General features: G+C 31.3%; 1 protein-coding gene across 2 annotated transcripts in view; it reads left to right on the top strand.

Moving 5' to 3' along the window:
- Positions 1-26821, top strand: part of LOC126882984 (probable phospholipid-transporting ATPase IIB) — a 75720-nt gene that overhangs the window by 23744 nt on the left and 25155 nt on the right. For both annotated transcript variants that reach the window (XM_050648129.1, XM_050648130.1), the window contains exons 5-9: positions 9486-9588; positions 12105-12312; positions 12585-12807; positions 21358-21520; positions 25704-25957. In XM_050648129.1, the coding sequence (XP_050504086.1) occupies positions 9486-9588; positions 12105-12312; positions 12585-12807; positions 21358-21520; positions 25704-25957 (951 nt within the window). The remainder of the gene's footprint in view (positions 1-9485; positions 9589-12104; positions 12313-12584; positions 12808-21357; positions 21521-25703; positions 25958-26821) is intronic.

Raw genomic sequence — 26821 nt, 5'->3', positions numbered from 1 at the left:
GTTATAATAGCGACCGTAAATTTTTAATTAACAATTCAATTGTTGCTAAACTGTTCATTCAATTTCCATCGGCTTCTGGAGTTATAATCTATACGAAAAGAGCTTTTATAATACCAAGTTATTTAATTATTAATAAACAACTACTTATCTAAAATTTTAGTTGAAAATTAAAGATTTTGTTGGAAATACCCGCATTTTTCGGGGAAAATTTTCTTCGAAGTAAATTGGGAAAAACACGTCTTTATGCAGAATTTAATTACGGTGAATTTTTATTTGGGTGTTTTTGGTGTAAAGTTACAATCTTTGGAGTTATAGAGCAAAACTAGAAAAAACACTATTTTCGGGCGCCATTTTGTTTATAAAAAAAGTAGCACACTATCTGGGGACTTTGCATACCTATATTATTAATATATACAATCATAAGATTCGATTCCTTGCATAACTTTTCCTTGTATTTTGCTAATTAGCCCAGAGTAGATTAAAAATTCAAATTATACCAGCCAGCCCAAACGTGTCGTGACGTCATCCGGCTATGTTTACATTTTGTACCAACAAAGTAAACACAATTAGGCATTCCAATGAAACGTCAAACATGGCCGGGTGTGGGCAAAATCTAACCTTACATCGAGATTAATTTGTAAAGAAAATCCTGTTTGGTTGTTTTTTATGTTAATTGTGTAGGGAAATCTGCGAAATTGTGATAACAAATTAAATATGAAGTGGTTTATCGCCTACAGAACTGAATTATCCCATATTAGTTACCAGTTTGTGTCAATAACTACTATGGGATAATTCAGTTATGAAGGCGATAAACTAGTTTATATTTATTTGCTATCACAATTTCGGTGCACAATTAACAATAAAAAACAAAACCAAACAGGACATTCTTTACAAAAACTGATGTAAACCCGATATTATTAAATTTTTGCCCACTGCCGGCCATATTATATCACGTGATTTGGAATGGTCAATTGTATATAATTTTAAATTAGACATTATAAACGTCTTTCGAAAATACAGTTATGTGACGTTAGAAGTGTTTTTGATCGTTTGAACTATTCATAGAGAATTTGTACTTTTGCAAAATGGTTTTATTTTCCATAGTAAACCTTCTTTCCTTTGCTTCAATAACTATATCAAACTCCAATCTCAACGCACTGGTATATATTATTACAATTACATACGATAAATGTCAGTAGAATATAAATAGTCGAGGAAATGAAGCTGAAAAAATGGCAAAACCTCGCAATTTTTTCGTCCAGCATCGATTTGTACAAAAATTTGGGATTAGGCACATCACACCCTCTAGTTCATTTTCTATATTGAGCCGTTGTACGCTTTTGGTTTTATAAGGGTGAAAACTACCCCTAGTTGTAAAAAATTATAAAATAACATTTTAAACTTTAATATTGTCAACATTTGGTTCTTATTAGTTACATAATGAATGTTTTATGCTTTAAGTTATACTATCATAATATTTCAACCCTTAAAACCACCCTTGTTGGAGCTATATATAAAAAATTTACTTATCCTAAAAGAATAATTTCGGCTTGCATCGATTTACATAAAAATTTGGGATTAGGATCATCTCACCCTGTACTTCATATTCTATATCATTCTTAAGGGCGTTGATTATTTTTAGAGGTGTAAACAACCAATTGTTGTCAAAAATTATATAAAAACATTGTAAACTTTAATATGGGTAAAATTTGGTTTTGAACGGTTAAATAATGATTGTTTTATACTTTAGGATATACAGTACAACCTGCCATATCCGGACCTGTCATATCCGGACCTCCCCATATCCGGATGGTTCTGCACCGTCAGGATCTACCGAAATCTACCGAGAAAGGCAGTCCTGCTGTTGGATAACGCACTAAAACAAGAACTAAAAGATGGCGAAATAATGTATTTATATAATCTATAAAACGTGTCTATCGACGAAAGTTATTGACGGCGTTGATTACTGGAATGTATGAAGGAGAAAACGTTTCAGAGACTGTAAAAGAAGTAGTAGTCTTGATATCCGGATTTTTTCATATCCGGATCGGTCTGTCGCCACATTGATCCGGATATGGCAGGTTTTACTGTAATATCATAATATTTCAACCCTCAAAAACCACTCTTAATAAAATTACAGTTTTTATAAATAGATATTTTAATAGGTCTATACGGAAAAAAAAAGTAGAATTAAAGAATTACAAAAACATTTATTTACACAAAAATACGAATTTACAAATATGTACAAATACAAATACAAATAGTTTTTTAGTCATCTTCCAGTATATGAACCCGTTCTGTGGTATTATACATACATTGAAAATTATCCATAAGCGGACTATCCGAATTTTTCGAAAAAAAAATTCGTTTTATAAAGATAGCTCCTTCATTTTTGGCGATGAAAAGATTTTTCAAAAATGACTATGTAGGATTTTTGAAGAGTTATAAGACTGTGTAAACTAAATTCCGTAAGATCCCTCAGATTTTAATTAGGGTGGGTTTAAAGGGCTCGAATAAGGGGGTGTTTGCTCGTAAATAGAGGTTTTAAACAGCTATATCTCGCTAACTGTTCACTGTAATGAAAATCTATGCACGAGGGAATTTTAGCTATTAAAGAGGCTACAATTTAGTATTATATCAGTTTTTTCGTATCTCCAGTTTTTTCGGAGATATTTTGAAGTAAACGGTGAAAAATGGGAAATTCCAAAAAAATAATTTTTCTTTAAACTCCAATTTTTCTAAAATTAGCCCTTTTAAATAGGTCAAACTTCTTGGGTGTATTGATAATACAAATATAAAAGGAATTACAGAAAGGTGAAGACCAACTTTTAATCAGGAGCGTAGTTAGGGGGTTGTTTTCACTGATTTTTTCATAGAGAAAAGCAGGTACCGACCTTTTTTTGATCATAAGTCGCTTACTTTTCAGACTAGAAACTTATTATTTTTTTTTTTGAAAGGCTTAACTGTATACTTGAAAAAAGATTGTTTAAGTTTTCCTCGAAAAATGCAAAGTTTTTCCGTTATTTTACTTTGAATATTTCAAATTATGCATTTGACGAAAAAAGCTAACATTTAACATGCCGTATCTCGGTTTGTATTGGTCTTAGCGATATTACAGAAAAATAATTTGGTTTGTGTTACTAAAAGATACAATTTTGATATCTACAGTTTTTTTGATTAAATTCATATTTTTCGAGGTATTCTCAAAAAACCCTCTAAAAAAGTCGATTTTTTCATCGAAAAACTGTTACTTTCAAGCGCGAATAACTCGAAAAATATTAGTTTTACGAAGAAAATTCATAAAACATTTTTTTTTATAATCACTTTTTGCATCGATTTACATAGTTAAAATGTAATAAAAAATTCCCGCCCCCGAGATGGGGTGGCAACCACCCCCAAGGTTTTAGCGTACAGCGGCATGATATAGAAAATGATCCTTGGACTATTCCCTACCTTCTGCGAAAATTTCAAGTAAATCCATGCTGGACGAAAAAATTGCGAGCCAAAATGTTTCATTTCCTCGACTAAAATATTTTTCCTTTATTCCGCGACGACGAGCTGGCCAAATACCCAAGTAGGTGGATGCCAATAAACTAAAGAAGAAGAATATACCTAAATATAACCATAAACGGAACCATATAGTAAAACTATGTGACGTCACGGGTCGTTTGAAAGATTTTAAAATACAGAGGACTTTAAATTTCTAAGTTATTATGAGTTTTTGAAGCGTGAAATTTTGGAAATCTCATTTTTATACAAAACTGAACATTATTATGTAATAAAAAAATGTGCAAGTTCCCTATTTACCTGTCTAGCAACAATATTATTGCAGCGATAGTGTTAAAAAATAAGGCTATAACGTGTTAAAATTACTTAAATCGGACAAATGGTTTAGGAAATTCGAGACATTAAAAATTACCAATTTTTAAGGTGGTGCGTCAATTTCTTGGAGAAGTGCAATTAAGTTCGAATAAATATTAAAATAAAACATTCATTACATTATCAGTTTATAATATTATAATTGTTTACTATCAGTAAATTGATGTAGGTAAGTAGTTTAATTAACATAAGGTATACATCAAAAGATCAACAAGGTTCAATTGGTTTCAAAATGCATAAGAAATTATTTTTGTCAGTGGCGTTTCTCATAATTTTTTTTATAAATCTGACCTTTCACTGTGAATAGCTGATCAGTTGTAGCTTTTCTTTGTCAAAACCCTGTTAAATATTTTCAATTAATTGTTCCAGTCGTTTGTTAACCCGGGAACAGTCGCGCTATTTTCTGTCACGTAATCAGTAGCGCGTTGGATTAAATCTAACAATAGGAATTTAAAACAAATTTTTATTTTATATTATTTCTATTTACTTATGTTAAAAATATCTATTTCTAACAATTAATAAAGCTAATTGGTTCTCGCTAAAGCTATACCCCGAAAAAAGCCCTGTGCATTACTATACTTTTCCTCGAGGCATTTACGAGTGGAACGTTATGTTGCAAAATTTTGCATTAATTTATCACGGAAAAGGATAAAATGTTAGATCTTTTCTAACGGAGCGACCGATCCCGGGTTAAGTATATAATTTAAAACTTCATACGCTACAAGGTTATGTGGCGATAATTTTTGCATTTCATTTTATTCCCTTTGTTATAAATTCTGCATATTAATCCTTGTTTTCCAGTCGCGAGGGATCTTTTCATCGTTCCAAATCTTGTTTATGAGCAAATGCATTTGTTAGCAATCACATTTATATACATAGTTCAGAGGGGACGTTGTCAATTCTAGAGTCTTGTTATTTCTTTGCCCTCATATTGCTTGTTTTACCTCTTCCTCCGTCAAGGTTTCTATATTTTCGGTGTCTCCCTCAATGTGATGTAAGTCCATATGCTCTTTATTTTCTCGTATCCCTAATAGAGCGAGGAAATATACTTGCCAGACTGATTTTATTTCTCTTAGATCACTGGTTATCTGTCCTTCTTGATTTCTGCACAGATTTGTTTGTGGTTTGTATACTTTTCTTAAATGGCGTATATGTCCAGAAACTCTACCGACAAACGAAGACAGGAGATTCCTCAGATAATTTTAAGATATTTTAACCCAATTCACCTAGTCCGAAAATGCTTCCTAAGGGAGCTAGAGCTCTTTGAAGATGGCGTCTTGTAATTAGTTTTTCTTAAATACCTCCAGAACGCTTCAATTGAGAAAATCGAAAATCGGTACGTGTATTTATCTTCCAGAGATAAATCGATTCCATCCATTGCCAATTTCTAGTACAGATCATAGTCGTCCGTTTTGGGTAGGGCAACGGTTATTTTACCACATACCTTTTTTGTTATTAACTTTTAAGCATTTTTTACACTGGATTATTAAATTGTGAGGTATTATAGTACTAAAAGGTACTCTTGGTTTAAGTCGGTAGGACACACGGTTTTCCAGAAAAAAAAAAAGATTTGAAAATTTTTCGTTTTTTGAATTTGAATAAAAATTGGAAAAAAATTTAAAAAAAACGGTGTATTTTACCAACTTAAAGCAAGAGTAACTTTAAGTACTAGAATACCTCATAACTTAATAATCTCTAGTCAAAAATGCTTACAAATTAAAGACAAAAATGTTATGCGATAAAATAACCGTTAACCTACCCAACACGGATGCATATGACCCGTACTAGAAATTCAGATGAAATCGATTCATCTACGAAATATAAATAAACGTACCAGTTTTCAGATTTTCTAAATAGTTTTTTTTTGAAATTTTTTTTTGGAAATTCAAAAAGGAAAAATTTTTAAATCAATTTTTTTAGCAAACGGTGTATCCTATCTACCTAAAACAAGAGTTGTAGAATACATCACTATTTAATAATCCAGTGTCAAAAATGCTTAAAAATTACAGATAAAAAAGTTATGCGATAAAATAACTGTTGCTCTACCCAAAACGGACGCCTAGGAACGGTACTAGAAATTCGCAATGCATGGAGTCGATTTATCTCTAGAAGATAAATATGTGTACCAATTTTCGTTTTTCTCAATAGAAGCGTTCTGGAGTTATTTAAGAAAAACTAATTACAAGACGCCATGTTCAAAGAGCTCTAGCTCCCTTAGAAAGCATTTTCGGACTAGGTGAATTTAGTTAAAATATCTTAAAATTACCTGAGGAATCTCCTGTCTTCATTTGTCGGTAGAGTTTCTGGACACCTGTATATATGCGTATATAATAATATGCTTCTCTTATAGGGCTTTTCATCGATTGTCATTTGTTTCGAGCTTCTGTCATATGTTGTATAATCTGTGTATAATATTAATATACACGGATTATACGACATATGACAGAAGCTCGAAACAAATGACTGTGAATGAAAAGCCCTATATGGTTGTTTTCAAAATTCTCTTCCATATTCTGTAATATTACCGTTTTCGTATTTTCTTTTCTCTGTTCGTTATATTTTATCGCCCCTCCGCCTTGCATCCTCGTAAATTGTTCTTTTTCTTCTGGTTCTTCTGTCCATATATTTCTTGTGTACTTGATTTCTTTTCTGTATGGCCTCTTCACACTCGTCATTAACCATTTTCTGTTTTGTGCCGATGATCTTTGTTGCTGCATTAGTTACTTTTGTTTTGATTTCTTTCCAATGTTCCGCAGTGTCTAGACTGCCTACATTTGTCATTGTGTTATTTCTGTCTCATAGTTCTCTTTGATACGTTGTCTCATTTTTTGTATGTCTAGTAGTTGTTCTCTTGTTTGTTTCTCTTTGTCCCTTCTATTTCTCTGCATTCTGCATCTATATATTATCTGTACTAGGAGATGGTCAGATCCGCAACATTCTCCTCTTTGGCACTTCACATCTTGTATACTTGTTATGGCTCTTTTTACTTTATCGTACTATATACGTAGTATAGTATAATAGATAAAGTTATAGGATCGTGCAAAAAAATTTTTTTCAGATTTCACTTTTTTTCGACGTTTTGAGTCCCCCTGAGTCTAAAAAGCAAATAAAAAAAACATGTCGGAAGTATGTACGTACGTACGTATGTCGCCACCGCCCAGCAATAACTACTGGACCGATTTTGATGAAATTCGGTATGAGTAAGTTTAAGAGAATTTTGTCGAGAAACTAAGCTTTTAAAAAAAATCTCTCAAAGGGGGGCCGAAATAGGGGGGTTATTTAGGGCCCATTTTTGCAAATTTTGACAGAAATAAATGAAATTCAACTCAAAGTAAGCTCATCGATAGGTAAATAAAAGTACGAAATTTGACATTTCCAAATTCAAAATGGCGGCCAACATGGCCGACCGCCCCCCCGACACATTTCCCTATCTATCTAAAAAGTTTTTGAAGATAAGTTTAATTTGAAAAAGTCGTTATATAGCCTAAAGATGGGGCTATAAGAAAGATGTTATCGTTTTTCAGAAAAAGTTACGGGTTGCCTATATTTAAGGGGTCAAATTTTAACATAAATTTGAACTAGATTTTCTCAAAAATAAGGAATTTTTTTATTTTTTGATATATTTTTGATATCCTATCAGTAAATTGAATGACATTAGTCATATATCTTAACTCCCCATAGGAGGGGAGTTATGAATTTTTTATAAAAAAATATTCGAGTGCCCGTAACTTCCTTCTTAATAGAAACTAAAATCTGAAATTTTGCAGACATATATGGTATTTTATTATCTATTATCACAATAAATTTTACCAAAAACATGGCTTCCGGTTGAACCGGAAATGAATAAAAAATCTTAATTTTTTTGATACGCCCTGTATATTTTAACACATTTTGAAAGAATGCAAAATTACCTTTCCAATGACATAAAATTTATTGCTGTAGCTCAAAAACTCGAAAAGTTACCGTAAATAGAAATTTTGCTATAATCTTATGTGTGTCCTCTCTTACGCGTTCATAGCAGAGCATTATTGTAGAGCAGTCAATGAGGGTATTTGGCTCCGAATTCCATCCTACTACATTGATGTACTTGATATTTTCACAGTAAGTAGGGAATAGCTCAAGAAACAAAATCTACCCTATATACTATGGCGCTTTTATCTTGGGGCGGTTCCCACTTCTTCAAGGGGGTGGAAAATTTGTTGGTCAAAATAAGCACGGAAGTGGCTGAAGAACCTATTTCTAAGCAAAAACTGGTCTATACTTTTTTTTGAGAACTCAATACTTTTTGAGTTATGCGTAGTTGAAAATTGGCCATTTTCATTGAAAAATGACACCTTTTCGGACGGATTTTTTGTGAATACCTTAAAAACTATGCATCGAACTAAAAACTCTATATAAAACATTTTTTAGATTATAAATAATAAAGAGATTCGTTCCTTCGTAAATGTTCTATTTATAATACAAAAAGAGATATGGTAGGTGAAAATAGTTTGTTTTTTGGTGCATGCTCAAATTGGTGTATTCAACTTGAAATAACAGAGGAACGGTAGGTTTTAGGTGTATAATGCTACCAACACCTTTTGTAGTGTTTGAAAAGGCCTTTAAAACGAGCACCGTTAAATGTCGGTTACTTACAAACTAAGCGAGATATGGTGCAAAAAATATAATGACTAATGTACTTTAAGGAAAAATGAAAAGTATATACATTTAACTCCCCATCCACCATAATTTAAATGCATTGTTTTTCTTCTCAATACCTTTTAATATAGTGTTATTTCTACTTTCAAAAAGTTAAACGGGTTTAAAATGAATGGTTTTTTTAAAAAATGTGATCAAATTATAGAATGAATTTTTAAATTTTCTTAAAAATCTTCCTTTTTCTCCATGTAATTCGAAAATAAAAATATTTCACCCCTGAGAAGTGGTGGGAACTTCCCCCATGATAAAAGCGCCATAGTATATAGGATAGACTTTGAATTAGGAGATTGGGCTACTCCCAAAATTTCATTAAAATCCATGCAGTAGGATAGAATTTGGAGATAATATCTTGTTCTTGATCTCGCGCATTGACTGGCGTAATCGAAATAGAATGAAATGCAAATATTGTAAACTATTAATTTCTCAGAAAAATGAACTAATTTGAAATGAAAGTATGACTATAATATTCTATTGATTTATGCAATAATCTACACATCTATAGTGTGTCCCCGAAATATGGCATCGAACATTTTCTCAAATGCAGGAATTAATGATGCGTAGAACCATAAAATACTTTTAAGTACAGTAGGTGTTTCTAAAATATCAAAATAACTTTGTTATTTTTATAGAATGCCAATATCTAGTACCATAACGATAATAGATCGGCACGATAAAGTTCTCGGGCGGCCCTTCCGTCCAGCGTTTTTCTATTAAGAATGATCAATCAATCAAAAGCTGAGTTCTATTTCTAGAACCTCCGACTCTTTCTTCGGAAACAGTAGACATTACTCAGAGTTTTTTATGACAGTATGAGTATCAGTAACCCATACTGCCTCCAAGATGCTTGATACCAACCTAAAACCACCAAAACCAGTCTCATATATTTTTTTTATAACTGTTTTTTTCAGCTTGATTCTCTTAATGGCGATGAAAGTTTAGATCTAAACAACACTCTATGGACAAACTGTGTTATTGCTTCAGGACAAGCTACAGGAGTTGTCATTTATACAGGTAAATATATAAATATATTATTTTATAAACAATAGCTGGTGCGATTTCACTATCAACATGCGTTTCAACGTTCCTTTCAACATGCGTTAAGACATTCCTTCTGGTATGCGCTAAGCGCATTCATTTGTAAAATATTGAACCGAACAACTTGGATGAATAGTTATTTTAAAACTCGAAATGTTTGTATTCTAAGAATTTAGAAGGCAACGAGAATGTGTTGTTTAAAAACTTTACAAGGATGTCAAAAAACAACTTTGACAGTCTTCTGTATATGGTTAGATACAGTCATCTGTCTGTATCTAACAGACAGTCATCTGTCTGTATCTGATACAGTATGACAGTCTTCCATGACGTAAAATAAGTAGACTCCGCAACTGCTGTAAAAGGTGGGAGCAACATGATTACCTCGCCGAGGTAATTTTGTTTATTATTTTGATACGAACTTGACACGAGCGAAGATCGTTTTGTTTGTATACGCGTCATTGGTCGTGTTTGTGTTGTGTTTTGTCATTGTTTACGTGAAAAACAAATTTTATTTTAAATTTTTGGGAGTTATTTACTTAACATATTAGAATTATATTAGTAAAATGCCTTTTATTGGTCTCATTTGTGGTCGCAGAAGTTTGAAAACTCTTTTCAAGTAAGTTATTCTTGAAATGTATATTGTTAGGCTAAATTAATGTAAACATATTATTAGTAAACACCAGTCGATAGTTCTTGCTGACACCCGATTATGCATATGATATAGCAGAGTTCTCTGTCCATGTGTTTAATGTCCGTGGTTAGACTTTAGACCATTAATAGAGAAATGTGACAGCAACTTTAGAAAAGCAATACCTACTGAGGTAAGATTGGCGATAACTTTGCGGTTCCTAGCAACTGAGACAGCTATTCTGTTATTCAATAGTCTGGGAGGATTCCATCTGCACTGCTGGGTGTATCCATCATAGAGTCTCTTGTCTGCCTTATCGTCACAGAATCAGCTATAAACATCACCTGCTTAAATGCAAATCAGGTAGGGTCGTGTTGACTTTCACTTTCTGCACCACTTTTCTTCTTCACCGTTACCTTTTGGTGCTCTTTTGAAAAATAAGATCTCAAACTTTTTATCTTATTTCTAACTGCTTTCTCAGTGATTCCATACTTCGCAGCTAAATTCCGGTATACATCGCTCCTTTTATTTTTGCTGGTATAAGACTGGCTAGTTATGTCCCATAAGCATTCATGAGACCGGTAGTCTTCGATGAATTCGAGGGTTTGTTTGTTATTCATCCTTACCAGCAAAAAACACACCAAAATAAACACACACGAAAAATAATATTGTAACGAAAGAGAACTCTTGGCCGACCCCCGTAAAACGATACACAACTCGAGAATGACGCAATCGAATATTCGTGGCGTCGGCGGAGGGGTAAGGAACGGTGTTCGAGAACGTACCTCAGGTAGGCGGGCCGAGATGATAGCTAGAGATGAGCGTAGAACGTTCCAGAAATAACGGCTAGGGTATATAAGGTACAATTTTTGTAAATAGTGTTAGTGTATAATATAAATTCGATATGTAACTAGTATAAAAAATTCGTATAAACGAACCAAGAGTATTATTTTAACCGTAATTACGCTACAATATAAAAGTGACTAAAAATCAATATAAAAGGCACGTTGAAACTGCGGTGGACCTACGGTCGCTACGCTGTGCTCTATGAAAAACCGGGTCGAGAACTGTAAAAAGGAATGCCTTTAGCGCATTCACTTCGGTGACAAGGCATGCGCTGCGGAAATCGTTAAGGCATGCGTTAAGCGCACGCAAAAAGGAACGCAGTATGGACATAGCAAATGCGTTTTATTTTAATCACATACTGTTGTTAGGAGTTAGTTCTTTTCATTTTATTTCGTAAGTAGGGTAGCATCATAATAAATAAATAGTAGGTATATTGTGAAACAAGTGCAGAAAGGTACTAATTTCTCACGAGTTTGAAAAGTTGCGGTACGAGCGCAAACGAGTGCCGCAATTCAAACGAGTGAGAAATTACCTTTCTGCACGTGTTACACACTATACTTTTTCTACAACCACAGTTTTTGCTAAAAATTAAAATCACAATTTCCAAACGAAGAATTATTATAATAAATTATAAATTTTAAACTGTATTTAATTAATTCTAATCAATTTATATTCCTTATACCTAAACAAATTACATAGAAATCACTAAAAGCACTATCAAATCTAATGTCTTGAATAAAACCATTTCATCAAAACATGTTATAATTATATTTATGATTTTATTGTGGAATGCAATGATACTGTGCAGAAAAGTGACGTTTCTGCAAATTCTGCAAATGTCATATATATGTTATACTGTGAGAAAATATGAACTTTGTTAACATAAAACTGTGCAGAAAAGTGCATTTTGAATAGTGGTTGTAGAAAAAAATTTTGGCACTATACCACTACAAAAAAGACTTGTTATAGAATAGTACATAACTTCTAATCAAAGTTTGAACAAACTAATCTTTTTTAGGACCCGAAACAAGATCTGTAATGAACAATTCCGCGCCCAGATCTAAAGTTGGGCTATTGGATATCGAAGTCAATACCATTACTAAACTACTATTCGCAGCAGTGATAGGTCTTGCTTTAATTATGATGGCTTTGAAAGGATTTAGCGGTCCATGGTACAGATACATGTTCAGATTCATATTATTGTTTTCATACATCATTCCAATTAGGTAAGTTTATAATTATTTTTAATACTAACATCTGAGAAAGGGGTACGACCGTCAAATTTAGATACAATCTGTAGTTCGCTAGGATACTTACGGGTTGTCAGTCAAAATTTGGAGAACGTTTCGTATGTTAATCCATACACATCATCATTTCCTCTGAAATCAGTTAAATGAGCATACAACTATTTAAAAGTAATATTCAAAACAGTAAATTTATATGAACTTCATTCATGAACATTTTTTTTATAAAATTAACCTATTTATTTTTCTTTTAGTTTGCGAGTGAATTTGGACATGGGCAAATCGTTTTATTCATGGGCAATAGGAAAGGATCCTGCTATGAAAGGGACTGCAGTACGTTGCACCACAATCCCAGAAGAGTTGGGTAGAATCTCTTACCTTCTTTCCGACAAAACTGGTACTCTAACACAAAATTCTATGGTTCTAAAAAGGCTACACATGGGAACCGTCAGTTTTGCAACTGACAGCTTCGACGAGGTAATAACAAAGTTAAAGACACTATTTATCGATTGTAATAATCGATAAATTTCGAATAATCGATAATTTAAAAATAATTGCAATTTTGTTCTTTAATATTTTATTTCTTGTTGAAAAGTGTATCATTTATTTTTGGAATAATATTTTTCTACTATTCGCTCCGTGCATGACTGACGCGACACCTAGCGCCTTCACCTGACATTTTTGGATCCCACAATTTGAGGTTAAGCATATGACATCAAATACATATTGTGAAGTTTGCAAATTATTAATAATTAGTAAAAGGCGGATTATATGTATGAAAATGTATAAAAATATGTACATATATATGTAAAGATTTTTTAAATATATGTAAGGATTCGTCGAAAATATGTATTAAATAAATTAAAGCAATAATTATATAATTGATGTAACTATCCTAATAATGAGTTAAAAACAAACACCATTAATACTCAGCAACTTTATTTTTACATATTATACCATATATCTTAATTATTGATATTGTAAAAGGAATTTACAACTAAATATTTTTCAAAATTTTCTAGGGTAAAGGTTTGTCTTTTATCTTATCAGAAAACATATGTTTATATAAAGAGAAGCTTCGCTCCACATCTACTGAGGTAAGGGCCATATTTTAATTTTGGCAACAGGTTTCAATACACGTTTCTATATCAAAGTTTCCTCTAAAAATGGATGACACATTCTGGATAATTTTGAAACCTTCATTATTTTCTAAAACCTGCCCAAACTTTTGTACCAATGTCGCCTTTTACTTTTTGGCATTTCTTCTGAAAATTTTCAATTAGTTCCACAGAATCAACTAGAAATTGCGACTTCTTTTCCAGTAACGTAATTGTTTCCGGGATAAAACTATAATTCGTTTTAATAAATATCAGACTTTTATGCACCTCCTTATTATCTAAAACTGCTTTTGATGATATGACAGCTTGTGAAGAGTTTGATCCTTAATTCTATCATAATTTTCAGCATAAAAAATAGCTGCACTTAGCCAAGTCCCCCATCGAGTTAACACAGGTTGGGGAGGTAGCGGTACGTCACGAAGCATCTCTTTATATATTTGAAATCGCAAAGGAGCCTTAAGGAACACCTTCTTTACATTGCTAATTAATTCGTTCACAAGAGGAAATTGAGTTCTGATAATCTCTGCAACTCTGTTAACTCCATGAGCTAAACAAGTAATATGAAAAAGATTGTGATAAAATATTTTTAAATTTTACCCCACCTTAACCATATACGGGGCAGCATCCGATAAGAAAATCACAAATTTATTTAATGGAATGGCATCTGGCAAAAAGAAGTTTGTCAAAGTGTCTTGAATGAATCGTGTAACGGTCAAATTGTTGGCTTTTTCAAGTTGTTTTGAAGATATTAAATATGAGTTTCCTGGACCATGTTCCTCTAGTGCGCCAATTAGCAAATGATCTTCCACATGCATCTGTAGTTTCGTCCACAATAACATAAAAGTAATTATCACGTATGACTTCCCGTATTTGGATCATTGTTGATTTATATACAGGTTGTTAGTAAATAAGTATGAAAAATTTTAAGGGCTAATTCTACATGAAAAATTAATCCCGGTTTGCTCTATAAACATATGTCCGCAAATGCTTAGTTTCCGAGATACGGGGTGTTGAAATTTTTATTTCGAACTTCCAATTTATTTATTGCTCTAAGACCAGTTGAGCTATGAAAATGAAATTTGGTGAGTTTTAGGAGGTAGTTATTACGCATTTTTTGACATATAATTAAGAATTTTGTATTCATCATTGGCGCGCCTACGGGTAATGGTCTGAATTTTTTTAAAGAAAAAAATAGTACGCCACTGAGATATTTCGAATTAAAAATTATTTTTAAATTCCACGTCTAATTTATGATAAAAAACCTTTCTTGCCTTTTTTTCATATGGTGCACCGTTTTTATGCAAAAAAATAAAACATATTGACGCGTATTTTTCATTTTTTTAATACATTATCAATAAATATCCAATATAATAATACTAAACTAGAACAATAACAGAAAATATTACTAATAAGATTTTAACTAGGTGCAGAGCTACAACAAATGTTAAAAATGATCTCCTTTAGAGGTTATAGAAGAATTTTATATTCATCATTGGCGCGCGTACGGGTAATGGTCTGAATTTTTTTAAGAGAAAAATAGTACGCCACTGAGATATGTCAAATTAAAAATCATTTTTGAATTGCTGGTTCAATTTGCAACAAAAAATCTTTCTTGCCTTTTTTTCATATGCGGTGCAGTTTGTATGTAAAAAAATAAAACATCTTAACGTTTACAAAGTATTTGAACTAAGTTTCTATGCATATTATGAAAACTACCTCAAATACTTTGTAAGCGTTAAGATGTTTTATTTTTTTGTATAAAAACGGCGCCTCGTATGAAAAAAGGTAAGAAAGATTTTTTGTCGTAAATTGAACGAGGAATTCAAAAATGATTTTTAGTTTGACACATCTCAGTGGCGTACTATTTTTTTCTTCAAAAAATTCAGACCATTACCCGTACGCGCGCCAATGATGAATATAAAATTCTTCTGTTACGTGTAAAGGAGATCATTTTAAACATTTTTTGCAGCTTTGCACCTAGTTGAAATCTTATTAGTAATATTTTCTGTTATTGTTCTAGTTTAGTATTATTATATTGGATAGTTCTTGAGGATGTACTAGGAAATGAAAAATACGCGCCAAGATGTTTTATTTTTCTGCATAAAAACGGTGCATCAGATGAAAAAAAGGCAAGAAAGGTTTTTTATCAAAAATTAAACGTGGAATTTTAAAATAATTTTTAATTTGAAATATCTCTGTGGCGTACTATTTTTTTCTTTAAAAAAATTCAGACTATTACCCGTATGGGCGCCAATGATGAATACAAAATTCTTAATTGTATGTCAAAAAAGGCGCAATAACTACCTCCTAAAACTCACCAAATTTTATTTTCATAGCTCAACTGGTCTTAGAGCAATAAATAAATTAACAGTTTGAAATAAAAATTTCAACACCCCGTATCTCGCAAACGAAGCATTTGCGGACATATGTTTATAGAGCAAATTGGCATTATTTTTTCACATAGCATTAGCCCTTAAAATTTTTCATACTTATTTACTAACACCGTGTATAGAGTCGACACTTGATTTCCTCAACGTGGATTCATCCGGGATATTAAACTTGCAATATTTTTCCAAAAATTATCTTAGATTAACGTTATTCAATTTTTTTAATGGAATGTTAGAAGCAACCATTGCCTTGCACATATCTTCATTAAATTGTGTTTTGTCGTTGCTTAATGAACCCGAATTAAAACACTTTTTCAATTATTGTTGATTTTTTTCCCATTTCTAATCCTTTTTGTATTTGCAGTATGTTTGGCTGTTTTGACATGCTGATGCACGTGAAATTTTGTATCGACGTTAATCTGAAGCAAGAAGAAATTGAATAAATATTTAGAGTGATGTATGTTTAATAAATACGCGAATTAAAAATAAACGAAATGCAAACTTTTGTTTCATTAAAAGTTACTTACAATTTTTGAACATGCCGTGCAGAACACATTTTTACTTTCCATTTGAAGTTCTGCGTACGGTTTAATCCACAGCACATTAAATTTCACTTTCGACATTTTCTTAACAATTTAAACACGTTTGCACCCAACTAAAAGCATCGCTGAACTGAAGCCCAAGAAAGCTATACTGACTCGTTCCGGGAGCTGTAAGTCTATTCAAATTATAAATGAAAAATAAATATTAGTTCATTTTATGACTATTTCTGGTTAATGCCAGGCCCCACATCCAAGTCGGTCAAGTCAATTTGCGGAGATTAAGAATTGTTAAGATCTCAGGTAAATAGTACCTAGAAACATTGATTAAAAACTTCCCAATAAACGGACAGGCCCTGCATAATTACATCTTAATGGTTTTCAGGATTTCCATTGCAGAGTAAAGTGACGAAAATATGTAAATATATGTATTTACCACTTAAATATGCACTTTTTTCAAAAAATCTATAAATATGTAATATATGTAAAAATATGTAACTTACATATAATCCGCGGCCTAATAAATTAGTTTTTTAACGATATTTTTACAATTTATGTATAAAATGGATGTAGTATTAAAAATTGGGTTTCTAAAAATTCATCACAATAATTTATCTTTTCAACGCCAAACGGAACAGAAGGGGCAAAATCTATCCTCGTTTTTAAACTAGGAGCAATTCAAATTCCCCTCGTTGTTTGTAACTGGTCCAACTGCAGGCCAGTTTACTCCATTAAATTATGAAATTTTGACAGTATTGATATTTAAAATTAATAGGTTAATTATTAAGTTATATGCCGATTTTTTGTGTTTCCTTTAATTTTTAGATTTTTAGTTGCATTTATATAAAAAAAACTATTGTTTTTAGAACTCTTTAGCGAGGTACTATTGTTATTAGTATTATAAGTTGTCTAATACTGATTACTGGATTACCGTTAGTGCAGTCATTGAAGATTTTTAGCTCAGAATTTTTTTACTATGAACCGATTTACATGAAATTTTGGAATTAGGCTTATCCTACCCTTAACTTCAAAAGTGATATCGACCCGAACTCAGTTTTCACCCTGGGGGTGGTTGCCACCCCTTTTCGGTGGTGGACATTGTTTTTTTTTCAACATAACCTCAGATATAGATAGAAGACCTAATTTTAAGCAACAAATGTATAAAGTTTTTTCAAAAACCCAATACTTTTCAATTGAAAATTCGGAATTTTCTCACGATTTTCAACAGTTTTTTGCAAATATCTTCAAAAATATGCATTTTAACGATAGTATTATACTGAACAAAATTGTAGCAGGTAAAAAAAATGAACAAATTGGTTTTTTAAAGAGTGTTCTAAGTGCAATATTAAGCGAGATATTGAAGATCAAAGCCGTTTTTTATTTTGTGTGAAATTAATCGATGTATTCAATGCCATCTAGCGGAGAGCGATAAATTTTATTCATGATAATGAAAAAGGATTTTATAGTGCTTAAAATAAGCTTTGAAATGAGCATTGTTAAAAGTCTTGTACGTAAAATGAGTGAGCTGTAATGAAAAAAGAGGAACATCTAATGGTTTTTTTTAAATCAATTCATTTCATAAGTGCCATTTCCACCAAAATTAAAATTAATGGTATTCCGTCTAGAATCAATTTTACTATAAAGAGTTTGATGGATTCTAGCAGTTTCGCTGCTTTGGGACATGGGACACATTAAAAAAAAATCACGATTTTAAGGGAAAAAATTCGAATTTAAAAAAAAACACCTTACTTTCATAATATCTCAAAAATGATGAAAGATACGTAAAAAAGTGTAATAATAAAAAATAGGTTTTTTTTGACAAAAATTTTGGTTTGTTTGTTTTTCCTCTCACAAAAAAATTGACAAAGATATGATTGATAGTACGTTCTTTAAAGGTAAAATATTGCAAAACCTCTAAATTTTAAAAAACCGCTTGGATTGACATGAAATTTGGCATACACATAGCTAAAAAGACAAAGAAAAAAGTGATATTGTGCCGATGTGTGCTTTTGCCCTAGGAGTGAGTTTCACCACCTTTTGTGGGTGAAAAATATATGTTCGAAATAAGTCCGGAAATGGATAAAATGACTAATTCTAAACAACTTTTGTTCTATAAAGTTTTTCACCAAGTTAATACTTTTCGAGTTATTTACGAGTGAATAGGTTAATTTTTCTACAAAATAACCACGTTTTCATACGGTTTTTCGCAAATAACTCAAAAAGTAAATAGTTGGTCGAAAAAAAATTCTTATCAGAATTATAGCACGTAAAAAGTGAAAAACATGGTGTATATATTAGGTCACTATACCTAGTAGAAGCAGAGTTATAGCTAATGAAAAATAGGTTCATATTCGTCAAATTCTAAATGGAATATTTTAACGTGCCATAACCAAAAAACGAAGCACTTTTTTGAAGAAAACTAATTTTAACTTTTTTAAAGTGTTTAAAAAATGCTTATTTTTGTTTTTTTTTTAAATTTTTTTGCATCAAAAGTAAACAAGTTACGCTCAAAATAAAGTTGGTCCCTTTTTATGGTAAGAAATAGGGAAAGTCACCCCCTAATTAGCATTTCAAATGAACTTAATTGTTACCACTTCACAAGTTTTTTACTCACGTATGTATTGATCATATGATCTGTAAGTTTCATCGGTTCAAAGTCCTTATTTTTGAAAAAGCTGTAGTTAAAGGGGCTTGAACGAGTCACTTATCACGAGTGTATGCAAATTTAGAAACACCGAATCTTAACCAATTTTTGTCTTACAGAAAATCAAAAAATACAAAATATTCATAAAAGTAAAGCCGACTTTTTTATTGTTTAAGATTTTTGCTATCTTTAACAATTTTTAATTTTTTAAAAAAGTATTTTTTTCAAAATAAAAATTTTTAAAAATTTCACTTTAAAGTCAAATTTTTTTAAAAATAAGCACTTTAAATCGATGAAACTTACAGATCATATAAACACAACATAAGTAAAGTACCCTGTGAAGCGGTAACGATTAATTTCGTTTAAGTTGCTAATTGGGGGGTGATCTTCCTGATTTTTTTTTGCCAAAACAAAAGGAGCCAACTTTATTTTGAGCGTAACTTGCTTACATTTATGCTAGAAATTTTTTTTATAAAAACAGAAATAAAGCTTTTTTAAACACCTAAAAAAGTTGTTATGTGTTTTCCCGAAGAATGCTTCATTATTTGGATATTTCACATTGAATTATTCTATTTGGAATTTTTCGAATATGAACCTATTTTTCATTAGCTATAACTCTGCTTTTGCTAGGTATAGAGACGTTTTTTCACTTCTTTATAGGCTATAGTTTTGCTAAGAATATTTTTTTTTTTCGACAAAATGCTTACGTTTTGAGTTATTTGCGAAAAGCCGTCTAAAAACGTGATTATTTTTTTGAAAAATGAACATATTCACTTGCAAATAACTCGAAAAGTTTTGATTTGGTGAAAAAACTCTATAGAACAAAAGTTGCTTACAATTAGTCAGTTTATCCATTTCGGGACTTATCTTGGACATATATTTTTTCACCCCCCGAGATAGGGTGAAACTCACCCCCAGGGCAAAAGCACACATCGGCAACATATCACTTTTTTTCTTTGACATGTTAGCTATGCGTATGCCAAATTTTATGTCAATCCAAGCGGTTCTTTAAACTTTACAGCAAAAACCGTGAAAGAATGTACTATGATTAAAGAGCGCGCGGTAGCGCAACCACAGTCTCTCTCGAGCCCTTTGACCCTTCACCATTTCAAAATAAAAGGTTTTTTACTACATATTATACAGAAAAAAGGTGTAGCTCTTTTAATTACGTCCAAATGCTTTTTAATAAGTTGTGATAGCTTCAAAATTAAAGTAGTTATGGCCCAAAAACTAAATGATACATATTCAATGTTTTAATTTAGGTGTAGTTTTAAGGGTTAAAGAACTTGAGCATATGATTTTCCAGCATAGCTTTTTCGAGAACGTGGAACGATATTTAAATCCTTTTTAGTTTATCAAAAGAAATTTTTTATACAATTTTTAATCGAAGGGTTGATTTTAAGGGTTGAAAAGAGTTAACAATTAAATAATTACGATAGAGAACGTAAAATATTATTTACTCTATATTTAAGTCTTCTTGTCAAACCAAATTAATTTTTTTTACATTTTTTCTATTTAGGGGTTGTTTTTAAGGGTTGAAAGGGGGTTAACAATATGATAATTAAGATAGAAAACGTAAAATATCATTTTTACTCTATATTTAAATCTTTTTGTCATACTAAATTAATTTATATGTAAATTTTTTAAATTTAGGAGTTTTTTGCAAGGGTTGTACGGTTTTCAAGGGGATGAAAATGAGTTTAACATGAGGTTATTATGTCAGAAAACACTTCACAATGTCACTTTTTATTATTAAACACGTTTGGCGATAAAATGGCTCAATGTCAATTTTTCCATTAAAAAATAAAAAACGGAGTTCGGGTAAATATCACTTTTGAAGTTAAGGGTAGGATAAGCCTAATTCCAAAATCTCATGTAAATCGGTTCATAGTGAAAAATTTCGGAGGTAATAACCTATTTTACTCTTCAATTACTGCACTATTTCGAAGGCCGACATGGTCAACCAAAAAAGAAGATGAATCTGGTGATTATTATAGTGACATTATTGGGTGTGAATCTGACTTTTGAATTTACTCCTAGTTTAAATCTTTTCTCTAATTTTTATATGAAATTATGGGAGATCTATAAAAACTACACTTACTATTTTGGCTATAATTAGTAGCACAATTAAATACGCAACATTTATTTACCATTCTTGGTAAAATTTGTTATACTAACAATGACAATGACATTACAAAGATAGCTCCATTATTGTCATACTTTGCCGCTCCTCACGCTGTCATCATTTCAGGGTACTCCCACCGTGGTCACGCACGGAGCGAATATATTTTTAACTTTATTTATTCTTATTTTGTATTTAACCTTATTTTGTATTGCAGGTCGGCACATTATTACGCAGTTCTTATAATAACGAAAATGTAAAAGTAAACTCTGACAAATTTAGACGAAGTGAAAATACAAGAATCAAAGATGCAGTACAGGCGTTGGCCTTATGTCACAATGTTACTCCTATGTATGAAACCAATGAAAAGAAGGATACTGGTATTTATTTTATTTATTTTATTAATTCGTCCCAGTCTAGAAATAATCAAAGAATCTTTACACTTACAATATACAGAGTGTTCAATTAAGAATGGAATAGAGAATAACCGAAGATTCTCCGCTTTAACATAAGATGTTTCAACAAAAAATGAAATTTTGGTTTTCTTTTTTAAGAGGCTGCATCAACGCATCATTAATATTTTTTTTCGAAAATTCTGCTAACCTTCAACAGTGCGGCAACAGTGTGTCGGCAGTACGGTAGTGATAGTGACACTATACTATCAAAAACGAAGGCACAATATTGTGATAACAATAATTATTATACTCATAGGCGCGCTAAATGTTGCCAAGTCAGTTAAGTTCGATTTCTTGTTATAGATAATCGATTTTTAGTAAATCCAATGTACATAAAATCTAGGCATGGGATAAAAAAGTTTATTTGAAGAAAGTGTATTTTTTGTTCTTCTTAATGGCGGTACAGACTAGTTTTTGTAATATTTTATTTATTTATAGAGTAATTTCCATACAAGGTGATTGATTAGTGGGGTGAAGCTCAATAGATCCGCTATAGTAATAGATAGCAATAAAAGTTAATAACAAAAATTTTAGCTACCTTTGAGCTTAACATTACAAAATTAGTTAGAGTGTTACGATAACACAGTGGCAGACCAAACTTATGTTTTTTTAAATGGAACACTCTATATTTTATTTTAAATTCGAAATCCTGTTAACTTCTCCATCACAAAAATATAAAGTTTTGTTATGTTATACAGGGTATTTAAAAAGTTATAACCAATTTTGTATGAAAATCGTAACAAGTTCAACTCCCTGTATAAATAAAAATGAGCACAACAGCAATGGTTTATTAATGCCATATTTTTTTATTTATTGTCAAAATTTTCAAGAATGATTGATATTTCTAATTTTCTTTTTATCAAATACAGGGTGAGTCAAAACGCAAGTACATTATTTTCTCAGTAATTTTAAATGGAACACCCTGTATTTTATATCACTATTGAAAAGTACCATTACCGTACTTTAATTTTTAAATAACATTCCCTATGTCTAAATTTATTAGTTTTCTAGATATTTTCATTTTTCAATGGACCATTAGCGTAGCCACCTAAATCACCAGAATTTAATAAACTGGACTGATTTTTTGGGGTTACGTTAATAATGAAGTTTATGAAATACCTTCAACAACAAGGGATGAGATGAAAAATAGAATACAAAGTGTATTTCGATGTGTTAATTTACAAATGCTCCGTAGAGTAAGTAGCTCATTCAATGATCGTTTTTATAGGCGTGCATAAATGTGTTAGGAGGTAATTTTGAACACCTTATGTAATTAAATATTAAAAATATTTTATTAAAAGTAGTTCTAATTTTTTCAAACATGTTTTTTTACAAAATGTATTACTGATAAATTATTTTTCGTTCTTTATTTGTTACATTGTTACATTTAAATACAAAAGTAGTGTTTAATTGTCTTCACAAAATGTTGTATTTTGTGTTTGTGTGTTTTTTTGTAAATTTTATTTCTAATTTTCTTTTTTTATTTGTTACATTTACATAAAAAAGTAGTTTTTAATTGTTTCAAAACTGTTGCATGTTGTGGTTGTGTTTTTTTTTTGTCGAGTGTATTACTAATAAATTATTTTTATTTCTTTATTTGCTACATTGTTACCTTTGGTAGGGGAGCCCAAGCGGGGATTTTTGCAGTTACTCGAGCGCGTCAGATTAGCATATGGGAGAAACCTGGTACCCTGCAGATGTACCTCTACCATATATTGGCTCTTAACACAGGGGAGTTCGTTAAGGGGGTCCGAAAAAAAATCTATCCTTAAAAAACCTCGAAATTGCCAGATTAAGATAAGGTATTTACTAATGAAGTAAAAACCTCACATGTAGGTAGGTGGTATATAATTTATTAAAAATTTTTTTCTAAAAATGATCCAAGATGGATAAAATCACAAACGTTTTCGGACCAATCAGTCCATCATCAGGTGGTAGAAACTTCAGATCCAAAGTAGTTGGAACTAGCTACATATTTAGGTCAAAAGACCTTAATGTAATAATAATTATGCCATTTAGGCTACAAAAATGTCGACAATAAGTCGATGTCACAAGAAATTAAATTGCAACGGTATTACAAAGTGGTCTTCATCTTGGCCTCAAACTGACAGACTGTCTTTTTGTAGCCTAAATGGCATAATTATTATTACATTAAGGTCTTTTGACCTAAATATGTAGCTAGTTCCAACTACTTTGGATCTGAAGTTTCTACCACCTGATGATGGACTGATTGGTCCGAAAACGTTTGTGATTTTATCCATCTTGGATCATTTTTAGAAAAAATTTTTTAATAAATTATATACCACCTACCTACATGTGAGGTTTTTACTTCATTAGTAAGTTTTTATTATGGTATACAGCCAATGAGAGGAATCTTTTCCTTTATATTTTAAGATAAGGTAAGTTAAGTACATGCAAAAGAGTGTATATTTCAAAAATCTGACGATTTGAGCCGGGCGTAAGGAAATGGGTGAGTACCAAAGTTTCACAAGAAAAAAGCGAATATTTCGCGAAATGAATGACAGATCGAAAAACTAAAAAATATATGCCCAATATTTTTTAAAAATCTATCGAATGATACCAAACACGACTTCCCACGGAGAGGGGTGGGGGGTAAATTTATTATTTTAAATACGAATCCCGCGATATTTCGCGAAATGAACATCAGATCGAAAAACTGTAAAATACACTTATTCAATATTTTTGAAAAATCTATCGAATGGTACTAAACACGACCCCCCATGGATGTGGGGCGGGGGGTTACTTTAAAATCTTAAATAGGAGCCCTCATTTTTTATTGCAGATTTGGATTCCTTACGTAAAAATAAGTAATTTTTATTCGAAACATTTTTTCGAATTATGGATAGATGGCGTTATAATCGGAAAAAACGATTGTTGGAAATGGAAAACTAAATTAAAAAATGGCAAGCGCCCACTAAAATGGAAAACTTTACTCTTTTTTTGGTTTTAGGACCTACTCTTCACAACCCAATAGGTCCCCAAAGCGCTCGAGTGACTGCACATTTAGCATACTTTGCTCCCCTACCACTTGATTACCGGATTGGTAATCAGTAATCGTCAATTGTCAATTCCGTCATGGCTTACTTAAAATTTAGATAAATTTAAACACCTAAAATAATTTGCTCTGAAAAATGAAAATATCTCGAAAACTAATAAATTTGGGCATAGGGAATGTTATATAAAAATTAAAGTACGTTAATGTTACTTTTCAATAATGATATAAAATACAGAGTGTTCCATTTAACATTACTGAGAAAATAATGTACTTGCGTTTTGACTCACCCTGTATTTGATATAAAGAAAATTAGCAATATCAATAATTCTTAAAAATTTTGACAATAAATAAAAAAATATGGCATTAATAAACCATTGCTGTTGTGCTTATTTTTATTTATACAGGGAGTTGAACTTGTTACGATTTTCATACAAAATTGGTTATAACTTTGTAAATACCCTGTATAACATTACAAACCTTTATATTTTTGTGATGGAGAAGTTAACAGGATTTCGAATATAAAATAAAATATAGGGTGTTCCATTTAAAAAAACATAAGTTTGATCTACCACTATGTCATCGAACACCCTGTAAAATTCTAACTAATTTTGTAATGTGAAGCTCAAAGGTGGCTAAAATTTTTGTTATTAACTTTTATTGCTATCTATTACTATAGCGGATCTATTGAGCTTTACCCCACTAATCAATCACCCTGTATACTAACATATTTCTCAAGTTGGGCTCTGTACCGCCATTCTTTCCTATATGTATTACGAATATGTGTGTCAAATATCTCGAAAAAATATTGAAAATTAAAGCCGCAATCTTGGAAAGCGTTTTCCGCGCGCTGATGTTGCCTCTTGAGTTGTAACTTTTTCGAGATATTCCCGCACTCTAACAATGGACTACTTTCATCCCAATTTTATTTCAGACTTCTAAAACTTGTACTTTTATTAAAAGTAATATTAAATAATAGTTCAAATAAAATTTGATACCAAAAACAATATAAAGTCTTATGCAATGTGTAAGAAAATAATACATAGTTATGAATTAATTTCAAATTTAACAAATTAATGTTATTAATATTATTAGATTCTGGATCTTTTACTTCTGAAACTGAAGCAGATCAACATTTACAAATGCCAGATAAGGATGTCACGTACCAAGCTTCCAGTCCAGACGAAGTAGCTTTGGTCCATTGGACTCATCAAGTTGGACTTACATTGAGCAACAGAGATTTGAACTCGATGCAACTTAGAACCCCTAATGGTAGATTTATGAACTATGCCATTTTACAGATATTTCCTTTTACCAGCGAAACTAAAAGAATGGGAATTATTGTTAAGGTAAATCAACAAAATCTAAAATCCTCGAGGAAATTAAATTCCTGTAGCTGGCTGTATACCATAAGTTAGAAAAAATAGTTAAATTTCTTTGTAAAAGGCATTTTTATAAAAAAAAATCCTAAAAAGGGCTACATCACAGAACGTTTTCTGAATAAAGATTGCATCTTCAATGCTTATCACCTAAAATAAGTATATAGTCTAGGCGCCAGAGGGGTCACCGTGTCCTTTTCAATTCTGATGGACAAACTCAACGGTGTCTTATGGATTTTGGGCTGCTGATTACGAATTTCGAGGATGGATTTCGATCCGAGTGGTCAAAAAATTGTTATAAACAATTTAATTGTTTATAAATTGTTTATAAGGCTCTGGCTCATAAACTAAAATAGATAAAAAAATGTTTCAAATAAAATTTGTTCCTTAATAAAAAACGAAGAAAAAAACATTTACTAAAATCCAATAATTAGAACTCACGATATTGTAAAATTAGTGCACAATGCAAATTGCAAAATAAGTATTTTTCGAAGCTTTATCGATCGTAACTCGGCTTCTACGCATGCAAATGAGCCATAGAAGGTCTCATTTTAAAGCCTAATTAATAGGCTTCCAAACAAAGTTTGTTAGATTACTTTTTATTGATTTGTTTTAAAGTTATGCCCGTTTGAAGTTATAATTTTCTTAAAAAAATTGTACATTAATTTGTTTATAAGGGTTTCAAGCAAATTTGATCTATAAACATTTATACTCATAATTAACAATCATGATAGAAAAACTCAAAAGGAACAATTTGAGCTTATGAAAATGTTCGTAAGTTTATTTTTGGCCAAGATGTCCATATTTTAATGGCGCGCTATGAGGCGCAAGATC

Source organism: Diabrotica virgifera, chromosome 4 (genome assembly GCF_917563875.1).
Source record: "Diabrotica virgifera virgifera chromosome 4, PGI_DIABVI_V3a".
Lineage (NCBI taxonomy): Eukaryota > Metazoa > Arthropoda > Insecta > Coleoptera > Chrysomelidae > Diabrotica > Diabrotica virgifera.
Note: the sequence above shows the minus strand (reverse complement) of the source record. Positions and strands in the feature narration are given on the sequence as shown.